Source organism: Oratosquilla oratoria, chromosome 36, assembly GCF_046742065.1.
Source record: "Oratosquilla oratoria isolate Oo_2021 chromosome 36, ASM4674206v1, whole genome shotgun sequence".
Taxonomy (NCBI): Eukaryota; Metazoa; Arthropoda; class Malacostraca; order Stomatopoda; family Squillidae; genus Oratosquilla; species Oratosquilla oratoria.
The window spans coordinates 34,529,872-34,546,531 of NC_134812.1; the positions used below are offsets into that span (position 1 = coordinate 34,529,872).

Sequence of the window (16,660 nt, forward strand, 5' to 3'; positions counted from 1 at the left end):
TATAGAATCTATAACACATTTTACTGGGTTCAAGTTGATCTTTATGGGTCACAATGTTTTTGGCAAATGACATTTTTATACCCCAAGTGGCTCAATATGGATCCATGATTTGGATTAGGCTTCCATCTAAAAACACAAAAATGTGATTAGTGGCTGCTGTGCCCTTACAGGGGCAGAGTGGAAAAGTATTCTGTGTACATCTCATTTGAAATAAAAAACCAAGTGAGTTAAGTTCAAATAAACATAAGATAAAAAACCAGAATGTGATGATTATACCCCATACCAAGAAGTTTGGCCATTGCCAGATTTGTACAAAATAATGATAATTTTTCCCTAAGACTAAGTTAAGAGCAATCTTTATGGTTTATCTGGGAAGGAGAAAAAAGGATGTGTGTGATGGGAGTGAAAAAGATGAAAATGTTTCTCCCACATTTCTTTGTGACAATATCGGAGTGGATTGCGTATATATATATATATATATATTTATTTGTATATACAAATATGTAAATATATATATGTACGAGTATATATATATATATATATATATATATATACAGACCCTCCTCAACTTACATTTTAGTTATGTTCCGAACGGCCGAATGCAAGTTGAAAATGAATGTAAGTTGTTACTGTACCATACATCCGTAAATTCTATTACCGTATCTTATAAAATGCCCCTAAATCATTAATTATACACATAACATTGTAAAATGATAACATTAATTTCAAATAAATTAAATTCAAGCAACATAAATTGAGATGGTGGAGGAGGAGGGGGGAGGAGGAGGAGGGGGGAGGAGGAGGAGGAGGAGGAGATTGAGGCAAGGCACGTTCAGTCTGTCGTTTGTGCCATGTAAACAATGGACGCAGAGTCATGCGCAAGTATCGTTTGAACTACGGAGAGCGCGCTAAACTAAAAAATTCACTCAATTTTTTTTTTTTTTAACATTTTTTTTTCAGCCAGTTCAAACGTAAAATCGAAAAAACGTAAAACAAATGAACGTAAGTAGAGAAGCGTCTGTATATATATATTTATTGTATATACAAATATGTAAATGTACAGACACTCCTCTACTTACGTTCATTTGTTTTACGTTTGAACTGACTGTAAAAAAAAAAAAAAAAAAAAAAAAATTGTAGGAAAAAAATTTGAGTGAATTTTTCAGTTTAGCGCGCTCTCCGTAGTTCAAACGATACTTGCGCATGACGCTGCATCCATTGTTTACATTGCACAAACGACAAACTGAACATGCCTTGCTTCATCCTCCTCCTCCTCCCCCTCCTCCTCCACCATCTCAATTTATGTTGCTTGAATTTAATTTATTTGAAATTAATGTTATTATTTTACAATGTTATGTGTATAATTAATGATTTAGAGGTGTTTTATAAGATACGGTAATAGAATTTACGGATGTAAAGTACAGTAACAACGGCCAAACGTAAGTTGTTACTGTACTATACATCCGTAAATTCTATTACCGTATCTTATAAAACACCCCTAAATCATTAATTATATACATAACATTGTAAAATAATAACATAATTTTCAAATAAATTAAATTCAAGCAACATAAATTGAGATGGTGGAGGAGGAGGGGGAGGAGGAGGAGGAGGATGAGGCAAGGCACGTTCATGCTGTCGTTTGTGCCATGTAAACAATGGACTCAGCGTCATGAGTATCGTTTGAACTACAGAGAGCGCGCTAAACTAAAAAATTCACTCAAAAATTTTTTTTTACATTTTTTTTGCAGTCAGTTCAAACGTAAAATCGAAAAAACGTAAAACGAATGAACGTAAGTAGAGGAGCGTCTGTATATGTACGAGTATATATACACTCATGCCTAGATTTAACGGACTTAAAGGGGGGAACACCGGTCCGCTATACCCGATTGTCCGAAGTTTCCGATACTACTGTATTTCAACGATTACGTTACGAAAAAATGAGGAATGAATACAGTACGGTACTTTTACTTAAGCACACTATCCAATCTGTTAGGGTAAATACCTGGGATCTGGCCCAAAATTTTCACCCTAAGAGTACCAAGTCCAAAATCTTCATCAACCGAATACTTCAGCGAATATTGGGTAAGTTGTTCCTTTTGTTTACGAATATCACAGTTTGTTTCTTTACCCCATATTCATCACACACCTGCTTCACCGACACTCCACTTTCCAACTTTTTAATCAACTCAAGCTTCTGTGATACTGTTAAATTGACTCTTTTCCTCTTTTCTACAGGATGTACAGGTGCCATGGTTAAAAAAAACTGTTGAATTATTTCACAAACAACACACAAAACAGGGCCAAAAAGGTCGAAAAACACGGACCAAACAGCTCCATGTGTTCCGGCACAGTTGTAAACAAAGTGACCACAGGTCATCTGGCGGTCAACTGCAGAAACATCGGACAGCGTCCGGTCGCTCTGGACAATCCGGAAGCTACAGATTTTGTCCGTTGCATCCGAAATCCGTTAAAGTGAGGTCCGTTAATAACTGGCCAATTCTAATGAAGATCTGTGAAGTCAACAGGGAAGCTATTGATACTGAAGTAAGAAACAAAGTATCAAATTTAGGCCTAAAACATTCAGCTGAGGAATTACTGGATCGATTGCAGCCAATAGCAAAGGCTCTAGATGAGGTACAGAGTGACAAGTGCACTATTGCTCAAGCGGTAGATGTTTGGAAGAAATTACTTAGCCATTTCACAAACAATAAGCAAGCTGAAAAACTGGCAGAAAAAAAGGTATGAACAGTTTATCACCAAAGCTCACATACTTGCCAACATGCTTCATCCAGCACTTCAAGGAAAAATGCTCAGTGCAGAAGAGGTGAATATTACTATGGAGTATGCCAATGAGAAATATACAACACTCATTCCTGTCATTATGAAGTTTCAGGCAAAATCACCTCCTTTCCAGGCGTTCAAGTTTACTGAGTCTATGACCAAGACCCTGACAGCTATTGAGTGGTGGGATTCACATACAGCCATGTTACACAGTGATATTCTATTATCAGTGCGTCAACTCCTAACTGCAGTAGCCTCATCATCAGGAGTTGAAAGAGTTTTCTCCTCCTATGGACTTATACACACAAAATTAAGGAACTGCCTCGGTAATGAGAGGGCAGCCAAATTGGTCTTCCTTTTCAAGACAATGAACTCAAATGTAAATTATGATTAATGTAAATAATGATTTTCTCAAATGTAAATGCAAATAATGACTTTTTGTTCTGATATATTCAATTACAAAAAATTTCTTTTTGCAAACTTGCAAGGTATGTAATTTCTATTTTTTGTCAATTCTATACTTTCATATGCTACAATAATAAAAATTATGTTCATAATTTCTGTAACTTCTTAATACAATAATAAAATTTGATTATAAAATCCAGTGTCTTAATTTTATGCATGCCATTTCAATTTCCAAAGCATAATATGAAAATCAGTTTAAATCACTGATGTTTAAAAAAAAAAATCAACTGATTAAAATCATGATTTAAATCAGCCAACCCTGGTGGACACTCTAAAGGAACAAATAAACATAGTAGCAAAAGCTTACCAGACTGCAACGATTAATCAGCGAGCCAGGCCTTCTTTACAGAGGTCTGGAAAAGGACTGCATTCTTCTGCTGGTCTTTCTCTAGGTTGTGGAATCCATTCAGAAGAACATTTGCCAGACGACAGAGCATCTTGGGACAGTCAATGTCAATCCCTCTGAAGCTGGCCGGTGTCGACAAGATCTCCACCAGTCTTTTCTGGCAGCAGGAACGGTGACGGGCTTCCTTGATGAAATAGTCCACAATTGACAAGGTCAAAAGTGCACACATATGGAGTTGTCAGGGAACCTCTGGACACTGTCTCGATAAAGTCCTTAACGTCACTGGTCACAATAGGTTCCTCGGCACTGAAGACCACATCGTCCGCACACTTCGTCTCAAGCCACCCCGCCACATAGGCTGCACTGCACTCTTCATTCACAGTCAGTGTCACATCTGTGGTGCACCTCTCAATAGAGGCTGCATCCTCTAAGTCAATTGCAGTCCCCAAGCAGGTATGTTCCTTCGACACAGGGTGGACATCGATGGACTGGAGGTTTACAGCAGCATACCTCGTGAGGCGCTGCTTGCATGCAGAGAACACATCCCCAGTGGTCATGAGAGTTTGCACCAGTTGATTGACAGTAGACTGAGAACCCCCTCAAGCCGGTCACTCTGGACCTCACGCAGCAGGACATAATGGAAATCACTGTTTCTGAACAAGTAGCGGCAAACGGCAATCAGTCCCTGCATAGTCTGCACTAGTGCATTCTTGGTGTCATGGGTGAAACACTTGATTCGATTTGCTCCATGTCCTGAAGAAGCCTCTTGGAAAATCTTCAGGAAATTCAGCAGGCTGGTTGACTGGGGATACTGAACAGCTCGAGATGGATTGTTCATGCGCTGATCTTGCCCCTTCTCAGATACATTCACTAAATTCCACCAGTTGAGGATGATTTGGATGAACTTTGCAGTGTCATGACATCCTCTGAGCTTCAATGAAGCCACAACCTTTTCATTAAAGACCTTCAAGACATGCTGCACATTTTGTAGTTGAAATCGTGAGGGGTTGACAGCAAATTTAGTGAGGGGAGTAGTCTTCAGAATACTGCCTTTCTCTGACTCACAGTTCCTTGACGTCAACAAATGATGCTGTTGTTTTATTGTCAAGACTGTTCTTCTGGCACTTCTCACTGATCCAGTTGTTGCGGATGCACTTCAGAAGATGCACTGTGTAAAAAAGGAGAAATCAGACATGTTCTTTGTCAAAAGGATGCTTGGCTGTGGCACGGCAATCACCCGGAAAATCAAACACCTTACAGTACTGCTGGTTTATCCTGTGGTTGTCTGTGATAGACTCGATGACACACCCACCTGCCCTCCCAACATCAGCTGCCGCCTCCTTCACACGCTCAAGCTGGTATGCTGCTGTGAGTTTGTGGACAGGTGTCACAGAAATCATAATACTAGGCCCTCTGTGCACTGACTTCATCATAATACATAGCATAGAAGTGGCCTTGCTGTCTGGCTTGTTCACTGCCATGCCACTCAGAACCCCACCAGAAAATGCAACAGTTGGCCGAATCTGTACTTCATCTATCAAGAGAAATACATTCTTCTGCTGCAGTGTCTTCACTTTGGCAAATGTTTCCCCCATCACCTGATCCTTGTCAATAGATGAAGTAATGTACTGCAGCTTGCGTTTCCTTGGCAGCACCAAAAAGTCTCTGAGCTGTTCATAACTACACTTGGGGTATAATTCAAGAGCAAATCAATCATTTATGGAAAACTGTTTCTGTGATAAAAGTTCCAACTGGCGTGTCAAAAATACCAGCTTCTTCTCATTCTCGGTGTTTACACAGGCGTGTGGCCGTGGGTTTGAAGAAGAGTGACAATAATCTCGATCTTCTTGTTAAACGGGATGTCATAGTTAATTGCTAAGCGCACAGCTTCGGCGAACTGACCATACGACCTCAAACCACTGTTGGGATGAAGTGTCTTACCCAATGGTACACTAATGCCCTTCTTGAATGCACGGCAGATCAATGGGCTACACAACGTGGGCGTGTTTTCGACAGTCACAATCACAGACAGTCTGCACTCACTGAAATTTCCTGTCATGAACAGACACACTAACCTTTCTTCCGATCTTAAAATAATTAAGTTCTTGTACTGCTTCTGTAGGTCACGTTCAGGTCTAAAAGCATCAAATGAAGTAATCGTATCTTTCTGAAGTAAATGCCTCAGTTGCTTGTCTTCGGCCTTCGCCGGGCGAGGTACAGGTTTAGATGGCAGACATGAAGCAGGCACATTGAAGACACTGGGAGGGATCGCAGGTCGCGTAGGACTACCAGGCAATTTGATAGACAGCGTATTAGGACCCCAGTGTTTCTCACAAATGAAAAATTTGTTATTTGTCATAATCAACAACAATGTTCTTGCGTGGTGGCGGCACATCAATCCACTTCTGTCTTTCATAATGGTCTTTTGGCAGTCGAAACACTCGGCACTTGTTATAATTACCGTTGCAGTTCACAACACCACACTTATTCGGCATTTTGAATACACAAAATCAGGAAAAACCTATATAAACAAATACAATCCACTTCCAAATGCAGCCACGCGGGAAAGACGGGGTAACAACACCCTATTACCTCTATTGCTAGTAGCACACTGGACCAGTGTTGCCACTCTGGAAAATGAATAAATCCTAGACAGCTAGCCAAAAACTACTACATTGAACAAAAAACTACTAGATTCGAATTATATTACGCAACATACACATGAAAACATTTTGAAGTTAGAAAACTGTATACCATACTGCCTGTGATGGTGCAATAATCCAAACTATGAGCTAAACTCGTCATTTGTATGCAAGACTGTTATTGCATTGCTCTTTACGATTCTGCACTTAAAAATTTGCACAAACTAATAATTCGGATAATACAAACCTCAACCGTCCTGCAAACATCTATGTACTAATGTAACCAATCAATCGCGCAAACGTACTATAAACAAATAACAAGTGCGCCAATTTGACTGACAATTTCTATGGAGTTCGTATGATGATATACATTCAATTCATAGTAACTGTACGTGTGAATGTGTTATAGCTAATTTTCAAAACCTCTCAATGACAAATCATGCTTTCATGGGATAATTCGAGAAGTATTAGACAGAAATGATGCAGAAAAATAACATTTTGCGAAAACAGATACAAACCTGCTATATGTTGTACTTTGTAGGATGGTTGCGTGATTAGTAGGCAGGGTTTCCAATTTAGCACTTCTGGTGCCAGATCTGGCACTATTTTTCTGTGTTTGGCTCAAAATTTTTCAATCTAGCATCTGGCTCCAAGAATTTGGCTCCGTAATGCAAAATTAAACGTTTTCATTAGGATCTTCATAATATACTAGATTCTTGATATCCATGACGGAAAACCACTAGACTACTAGATTGAGGCAAAATATAATAGATCTAGTGGGAAAACACTAGGAGTGGCAACCCTGCACTTGACTGGCCTCCGCTACCGGACCCCGGGATCTGGATGCGCACGTCCTGTGTAATAGTAGTCCTTGTGTGTGTGTGTGTATGTATATATATATATCTATATATTTATATATATATATATATATATATGTATATATATATATATATATATATATATATATATATACACATGTACCAAAGGCTTTTTCCCCCTATATGGGTGGGTAGTCAAAAAGAAAAAAGGCATAGAAACCACTCCCACCCATTCCATTCCCTATATATTCCACTCCCCTCCACCCTCCTCCCTCCCTCTTATCTTGGCACCTCCTGGATGACGGGTCATCCATGCATCTTGTCCACTGCCCTAGGTCAGAAGCAGTGTCGCAAGACACAGCACATCCACAGCAAGGCCGCTTCATAAATTCGGCGACCACCCCTCTCCGTCCCCTCATGCAGAAAAGGAGAAGACTGGGGAGAAATCCCTTCGGGCTGCGTCATTTTTTTTTTCTCATACATACTTCCTCACCACCCACTCCCCCTCATGCATCACAGCCTCATCTATACACAACCCCTCTCCATTCATCCCTATCTTCTGTCCTCTCCCGTACTTCCTCCACAGACATTCCTCTCTTTTGTAATGCCCCTTACACCCCATCCATCCATCTCATCCTAGGACGCCCCCTCATATTCACATCCTCCACTGCCTTCCACATTTCTTTTACTAATCTTTCTTCACTCATTCTTTCCATGTGTCCAAACCATCCCAATACCCTTTCATCAACCCTATCTCCCAGTTCCCTTTCCACCCCTGTTCTCCTCCTCACCTCCTCATTTCTCTTTCTATCTAGCCTAGTAACCCCTATCATACTTCTCAGACATTTCATTTCAAATACATTCAAACTCCTTCTCTCTTCCTCTCTTATGTTCCATGTTTCTGCCCCGTACAATGCTGTTGACACAATCACTCCTTCACATAACCTCCTTTCAGCATCCATTCCCAGATGTCTATTTCTCATTACACTTTTAAGTCTACTAAGGCATTTACTCGCTTCTCTCAATCTACATTCTGCCTCCACCCCCACTCCCTTTCCTGCAACATTTGCACCCAAGTATCTAAAACTATCCACTTCCTCCAGTCTTTCCCCCTTAATGCTCACCTCCAGCCTGCTATCACTCTCTCCCCTTGTACATCTCATCACCTTACTTTTACCCATATTTATCTTCAGCTTCCTTTTTTCTTACACCTTCTGAAACTCTGTCACTAACTTCCTCAATCCCTCCTCTGATCCTGCTACAAGCGTAGTGTCGTCAGCAAACAACAACTGGCTCACCTCCCACTTTTCTCCATTTTCTTTAATCATCTCCAACCCCTGACCCACTACCCTTGCACACACACACACATGTATATATATATATATATATATATACATATATATATATATATATATATATATATATATATATATGTTGAGACATTCTGACAGGTTGATGTAAGCGGAATAGGAAACACAGGAGTCTTGGTCTTGAGTTTATTCCTGACTAGTTTCGCAGGTATGCTTTTTCAAAGGAATATGTGTACAAATGGGCTGTGGGCATTATATACATGGGGTGGACCTCACCACCTCTCCGAGTTACCATAGTTGGTGGCGAATGTGAACATCACATTGTGGCTCACGTAACAATGAAGACATTTTTACAATTAAATATGATAACACTAATACAAAAAAAAAAAAAATTATTAATAGAAAATGTAACAATAGTATTTAAATAATAATATTAACAAAAATGATAGTAGCAATACAGGAAATAATAACAATAAAATAAAAGTAATAGTAATAAAAACAATAATAAGAATAAAAACGATAATACTAATAACCAAGAAATTAAAATTATTAATATTAATTATGACAATAATGGTGAAAACAATGATAATAAAAACGAAAAATTATTAAATATTTAAATAGTAACAATAATAATAACAATAATGATAATAAAGATAATGAAAGTAATAATAATAAAGATGGTAATAAAAATAAAAACGTAATGATAAAATTATAAATATATAATGATAGAAGTAATAAATAAATAATAGTTATAATAACAATGATAATAAAAAGAGTGTTGAAAATAAATATTAACACGCGACACTTGCCCTCCAAGAATGGCTTCCTAGACCCGACCCTAAGTAGATACCTTTTTCCCACTTCGGCCTACCCTCTCCAGCTTTCTTCCTTTCACTCTGAAGTTCCTCCATGCTACCTTGCCCCAACTTTTTATCATGATTTATTCTTTTAATGCTATTTGTTAATATTTATTTACAACACTATTATTATTATCATTGTTATTATAACTATTATTTATTTATTACTTCTATCATTATATATTTATAATTTTATCATTACGTTTTTATTTTTATTACCATCTTTCTTATTATTACTTTCATTATCTTTATTATCATTATTGTTATTATTATTGTTACTATTTAAATATTTAATAATTTTTCGTTTTTATTATCATTGTTTTCACCATTATTGTCATAATTAATATTAATAATTTTAATTTCTTGGTTATTAGTATTATCGTTTTTATTCTTATTATTGTTTTTATTACTATTACTTTTATTTTATTGTTATTATTTCCTGTATTGCTACTATCATTTTTGTTAATATTATTATTTAAATACTATTGTTACATTTTCTATTAATAATTTTTTTTTTTTTTTTTTATTAGTGTTATCATATTTAATTGTAAAAATGTCTTCATTGTTACGTGAGCCACAATGTGATGTTCACATTCGCCACCAACTATGGTAACTCGGAGAGGTGGTGAGGTCCACCCCATGTATATAATGCCCACAGCCCATTTGTACACATATTCCTTTGAAAAAGCATACCTGCGAAACTAGTCAGGAATAAACTCAAGACCAAGACTCCTGTGTTTCCTATTCCGCTTACATCATATATATATATATATGCAGACAAACCACTGGGAAATAAGAAGCTTAGTCCGAACGTTTTCGTCTATTTAAGACATTATCAAGGAATTCACGAGTGTATTCCTTGATAATATCTCAGATAGACGAAAACGTTCGGACTAAGCTTCTTATTTCCCAGTGGTTTTTTCTGCATATTATCTTCACGTGTGCCTTGTGAATTACTACAAATCATATATATATATATATATATATATATATATATATATATATATATATATATATATATATGCGCTTGTGTGTATATATATGTCTGTGTGTGTGTGTACATATATAGAGAGAGAGAGCCAGACAGACAGATTGACAGAAGTTGCGAAAGTGAGCGATGCCTCCAGCGTAATGGGTGCACCGAGACGTCTACTTGGGACAAGCAATTCATCTCTTTGGTCTCTGATTCAGGCCAGGACAGGTTGCCCATCTTGGCTCGGAGGAGCAAATCGGCGAGCTGCCTGACACGAACCGTCGAGTTAGGTACACCCTGAGCCAAACAAATACCGCCTGAGCTGACACCGCATGGTCCACGACTGTCCCAACACAGTGCCAAGGTGGTGGGTGCACGTACTCTTCCACAGCCCCTGGGACTGTTGGGTTAGAAACCCAGCGTTTAGTCTCCCGTCATTGGGGTCTATGGTGGGTAGATTGGGTCGTGGGAGGACGAATCTCTGTATTTATGTACATGACATCCATACATGAAGCTGCTTGTGAGGTTAGGTTATAACCTGTCCCAGTGAAACACACCAATGTGGGTTCCAGGGTGATACTCGTACAAACAAAATACCAGTACGACGAACCAAGCTCGGGGCAAATCTCCAGCGGTCTCTCAGTGTGGGTGCCTAGAACAATCCTTCCCTTTTCATGGACGATCCATTACTTTTTTGTCAGTGGAGATCGAGAGGTCTAGAATGAATAAAGTGGTCCTTTCTGAGGTGAAGAGGCTGGGCATCAGTGAGAATAGTAGCGAGCCTGGCTGGAGAACAGCAATCGTGGTGGGTGGTTATGGCATAGAAATAACTAGTCGACCACAACAAGCCGTAACAGGGTCCGATTGATTGGCATGTTATTAAATAATAGATTCCTAACGAGGTGAATAAACTTATTCTAAGCCAATTTTAACTTTGTAGTCGACCAGTGTTCGTCACGGGACACATTGGTTTGGGTGATTTCAATCCAGTTACTGACACTGACAGAGGTGGCTATGAAGTATATGTGTTGTACCTCCATGTCTCTGGAACCAGGAACACTGACTGTTCTCTTTTGAATTTTAGAAATTCTAGAAGTTTGAGGATTGCTGGTTCTAGAGAAGAGAGCCACACCGATGGATTGGCATGGAAAGGCTATACGTGTAGTAAAGGTGGTCATCATGACAAATGATCAGCCCTATTTATGGCAAAAATTATTTATCCAATGTTTATATTGTTTATTGGAGATATTTATATTGTCGATATTGCTACTATTGGACATCATCACCTTTGCATATTATCAGTATTACTGACAATACATGAGTATTGTGAATATAGTTTGATCATATAATGGGTATTGTGGTGAGCTTGACAATACTTTCATCACTAACAATCGTCACATTCCATCTACAAATAACATCAACCACATACGGTCAATATAGATGATTACACTTGGATATTGTCAACGAATATTATTTAGAGACTACCTTTCGTGTTAAAACTTTCCTGTCATTGGAGCGGGTTAGGATGCGGACGACGCCCGGGGAGATTCATTACCTCAGTGAAAGGCCTTGGCTTCCTTTCCTGTGTTGCAGCACATTCCGTGTCGATTTCCCGGGATGGCTTTAGCTGCGCAGCCTTGGTCTAGACATTCAGGAAGTCTAGTGTTACTCGGGCTGGGGTGGGATTCCTGTCTCTGCGGCGGGTGGAGAGGTGGGAGGAGTCAGTCTGGAGAAGGGAGGGAGGAAGAGAAGGGTAGACAAGGCGTCCACGTGAGCGTCAAAAGTAACATCTGGCTTAGGTGATTAGAGGTCGCTTTTTTGCTGTCTAGTTGGATTTTTTTTGTTTTGTTTTAAGTCAAGGTGTGTTTGAGTTTCTGCAGGTGTTTATGACTCAAGGTTTTGCGTTGGAATAACATTAGGTAATTGAAGTGAATTTCGAGAATTGTAAACTCTCAATCTTTGTCTCTATTCATTGCTGCCTCTCTTTTTTTTCTGTCTCTATTCTTTTTATCAATTTTCTCTTTCTTTCCCTATTCGTCTCTTCTCTCTATCTCATTACTTTTGAGAAGTTCACTTTGACGTAGAATCCCAAATACCCACAGAGTACATTTAGAATTTTGTGAATAATTTAAGCATTATTTTAGTTCTGAAGTGTAGGATATAAATAGAGATGGTAACTGCATTTTTTAAGCATAAGGAAGAAAGAAGTCCTTTCACCTACGCATATGTTTATGGTTTAGAATTTTGACAATGAGAATTTTGTAACCAAAGGGTTGAGTAAAAGTTCATGTTACATAAAGAATCTAGTTTGCTTTACTTGAAAAGAAAATACCATGAGAATTTTGTAACCGAAGTGTTGAATGAAAGTTCATGTTACATAAAGAATCTAGTTTGCTTTTCTTGAAAAGAAAATACCATGAGAATTTTGTAACCAAAGGGTTGAATGAAAGTTCATGTTACATAAAGAATCTAGTTTGCTTTACTTGAAAAGAAAATACCATGAGAATTTTGTAACCAAAGGGTTGAATGAAAGTTCATGTTGCATAAAGAATCTAGTTTGCTTTACTTGAAAAGAAAATACCATGAGAATTTTGTAACCAAAGTGTTGAATGAAAGTTCATGTTACATAATGAATCTAGTTTGCTTTACTTGAAAAGAAAATACCATGAGAATTTTGTAACCAAAGGGTTGAATGAAAGTTCATGTTACATAAAGAATCTAGTTTGCTTTACTTGAAAAGAAAATACCATGAGAATTTTGTAACCGAAGTGTTGAATGAAAGTTCATGTTACATAAAGAATCTAATTTGCTTTACTTGAATAGAAAATACCATGAGAATTTTGTAACCAAAGGGTTGAATGAAATTTCATGTTACATAAAGATTCTAGTTTGCTTTACTTGAAAAGAAAATACCATGAGAATTTTGTAACCAAAGGGTTGAATGAAAGTTCATGTTACATAATGAATCTAGTTTGCTTTACTTGAAAAGAAAATACCATGAGAATTTTGTAACCAAAGGGTTGAATAAAAGTTTATGTTACATAATGAATCTAGTTTGCTTTACTTGAAAAGAAAATACCATGAGAATTTTGTAACGAAAGGGTTGAATGAAAGTTCATGTTGCATAAAGAATCTAGTTTGCTTTACTTGAAAAGAAAATACCATGAGAATTTGTAACCAAAGGACTGAATGAAATTTCATGTTACATAAAGAATCTAGTTTGCTTTACTTGAAAAGAAAATACCATAGACTATAACAGGAAAAAACATTGTATAGTGAACTATTATTTATTGCATGGGAATCTGTCACTTCTAACTTATCTAGTGGGAAGTGAAAAACGTCTGGTAGGGTAAACCCTGTCAGTTGCTAAGTAAAATTTAAGGAAAATAAAACTTGCATGTCAATAATGTTAGTATATTTTTCATGGCCATAATTAAATATATGTGTGCATGTCCATGTGCGAATGTCTTTATACATGTAGACACAATTTGTGTGTCTATGTGTGTGTCTGTGTGTGTGTGTGTGCGCGTATGCGTGTATCTGAATGTGTGTTTTTTAACATTCAAGAAATTGCATACTGCACACTGTTTTCATTCTAATATATTTTGTGAAGGTCAAGAATTCTCGATCGGAATCCTATCTAGATATGTAGTGTGAGAGGCCACTGCAAATAAGTGATAATAAATAGAAGAAAAAAAAATTAAAGCATTGTTCTGATTTCTTATCGACCATGAGGTAAACCAAGAGGCTTCTTGCAGACGTTCTCGCCAAGACACCTGTCGAAGCAACACTTGTCCACGCTACTGCACGCCCCGTCGTTGGAGCAGGTGATGGGAGGCCCACCGAAGCGCGGGCATATGGGTCTGACGGGCGGGCACTGTCCGGGCTTGACGATCTGCGTCGCGAGGGGGTTGAACGGTTGGTTGTTTTTCTCACAGCAGAAGGCCGCTCCCTCGGGAGTGCGACACCAGAATCGGCAGTCGCTGCCAAGGCCTCCCACGGGACCAACAGGACTGATAACGCCGTGGCCGTGACCGACACCACCAAATCCAGGGCTGACAACGCCGTGGCCGTGACCGACACCACCAAATCCAGGGCTGACAACGCCGTGCCCGTGACCGACACCACCAAATCCAGGGCTGACAACGCCATGCCCGTGACCGACACCACCAAATCCAGGGCTGACAACGCCGTGCCCGTGACCGACACCACCAAATCCAGGGCTGACAACGCCATGCCCGTGACCGACACCTCCAAATCCAGGGCTGACACCGCCATGCACATGGCCGACACCACCATGCACATGGTCGACAATAACAGGCCTACCACCCGTAAATCTGTGGCCATGGGGTCTCCCGATGTTGTGTGTCACGGCGGAGGCCCCGACCCCGAGAGCGAAACCGGCCAGGGCGGAAGTGAGCGCCGTCGCGCCCCCGAGGAGTCTTGTATTCGGCGAGCTTCCGAATCCTCCAATTCGAGCTGAGTCACCGGCAGGAGCCGCATGGTCGTGACTAGACCTCTCTTGGCCTCTGCGTTTGCCTTTGTCTTTCTTGTGTGGCTTGCCAGGGTCTTCGTCACACGCCGCAAGGGCAAGAACCAGCATTAGAATCCACAGGAACTTCATTCTGTAGATAAGGTAACCAAGTATCTTTCATTTGCAGATAAAACTACACTTTATATTTTCAATTCATTTCTTAATCCCACAGCATGGACATGATGCCTAAATTATGCCCACGATATATAAATTCTACACATTCAGAATGATGATACATCTACAAGTGGAACACTATATGATGATCTTCGCAGCCTGGGCAAACTGTCTCCAAGTCGTATTAATGATGGTAAAACATAAACAGATATGTATGTAGAATAACATGATTTTAAACAACCTAAGTTACCAAAGACCAGAGTCTTAAAACGAGACGAGTTCATTTTCAGAGAGGGAATGCAATGAGGGGACGAGTGAAAGGATAAAGAGATGATACTACGGCCTACCTGGTATTGTTGTACTGTCAGCTCCGGAAGGATGTCTGTAGCAGTACCCTATTCAGTGTGACCTTTTATACTTGTCATCTCTCCCTCCTCCACCTCTTCCACCTCCTCCACCTCCTAGGCTTCCACTTCCGCTTCCTTTGCTTTGTCCACCTTGAAAACAACTTTCTCCTCATGTCTTCTGCAATTACCAAGGATATTCATGGAAAAAATATACGTTTCACTGATGGTTTTGAATATTAGTTATCTAGCTAAAGGTATTCCCTACATATCTTATGTCATGTATTCAAAAGGACGGACAGAATAATAGGTTCTAAGATTTTTACATGATCCAATCAATCTAATCATTCCTTTCATACGATCATTGCAAAATAAGTCCTCGAGGGGTTTAATGTGTCAGTTATTCCAAAAGTCATTTGGCTTATACGAAATTTGAAAACAGAAGAAATTTAGGTGACTTAGAATTTATCACTGTGCAACTTCCTTACAGACTACGTCATCGGCAAAGAACTTAATCTTCCCATTGTACTCAGAATCAGTAGTTGTGATTCTTATTGTGTTCTGGGAACCAAATAACAACATAGTACTGTCGATGAGAAAATGCTTGTGTAGATACATTCAATTCAATTCAGATTTGTCCTTGACTCTTATTGGGTGTTAACTCAAGGGCTGATTCAATGGAAAGCTGCCTGCATTTCTCTGCAAATAATATTGTAAATTTTCCTGCATAGGTTCGCTTGCAACAGAACGCTTAAATGTATAGCAAAATATTGAATAATTAAGTACAATTGGGTAATTTCAGTAATTCAACAACTGAGTGCAATTGCAATACCTAGTACATGCAGCAAAATTACGCAATAGTCTTGTTGTTTTTTCAAATATGAAGGAAATCCTGAACACTAATCGTTTAGTGCCAAAATGCTTCCTTTGATGAATATGACAGTTTCTCTCGTGCCTTTATAAACGATTAGGATATTCACAGGTCAGGTTTTGTAGGTCACCAACCTAGCGTTGTGTGAGTTTGATACCAACACGTGGTTTCGCTCCCGTACACACATTATGGTTGACGTTTCCGTGCAATTCCTTGCTTTGGAACACAAGTATCACAGACTTGGCATGTACCGATTATAGGCCACTATGTCACTAAGGAACTGGCAGAAAAGTACTTCGGAACAAACAGAAACGTGACATTGGATAATTCGTTCATATGTGTCTTCTTAGCCTAACAACAATGTACTTCTTCACACCGAAGATACATCTTAAGATACATTTTATTCTCCCCAGAACACCACAAAGGTTGTACTGATTTCGTCTAAGGACGTGTGCCAGATCTGTACCTCAGGGAAACCTGAGATTGTGGCATGCCTTGACACATTAGATCAAGTGAGTGGCCACTGGATAGTAGTCGCAGGCCACGAGTATGATCGTTTGTGTGCATTCTACAACATTCTTGATACCAACTGTGTGTTTACA

General features: G+C 39.0%; 1 protein-coding gene across 1 annotated transcript; it reads right to left on the minus strand.

Moving 5' to 3' along the window:
- Positions 1-13,339: 13,339 nt before the first annotated feature.
- On the minus strand, positions 13,340-15,275 carry LOC143018958 (uncharacterized). Its single transcript, XM_076174589.1, has 2 exons — positions 15,191-15,275; positions 13,340-14,820 (listed from the first exon to the last, which is right to left on the minus strand). The coding sequence occupies exon 2, from the start codon at positions 14,817-14,819 to the stop codon at positions 13,917-13,919; it is 903 nt and encodes a 300-aa protein (XP_076030704.1). The 5' UTR covers position 14,820; positions 15,191-15,275; the 3' UTR covers positions 13,340-13,916.
- Between the last annotated feature and the right edge of the window lie 1,385 nt (positions 15,276-16,660).

Coding starts and splice junctions, on each gene's coding strand:
- LOC143018958 (XM_076174589.1), bottom strand. CDS start 14,819: ATGAAGTTCCTGTGGATTCTAATGCTGGTTCTTGCCCTTGCGGCGTGT.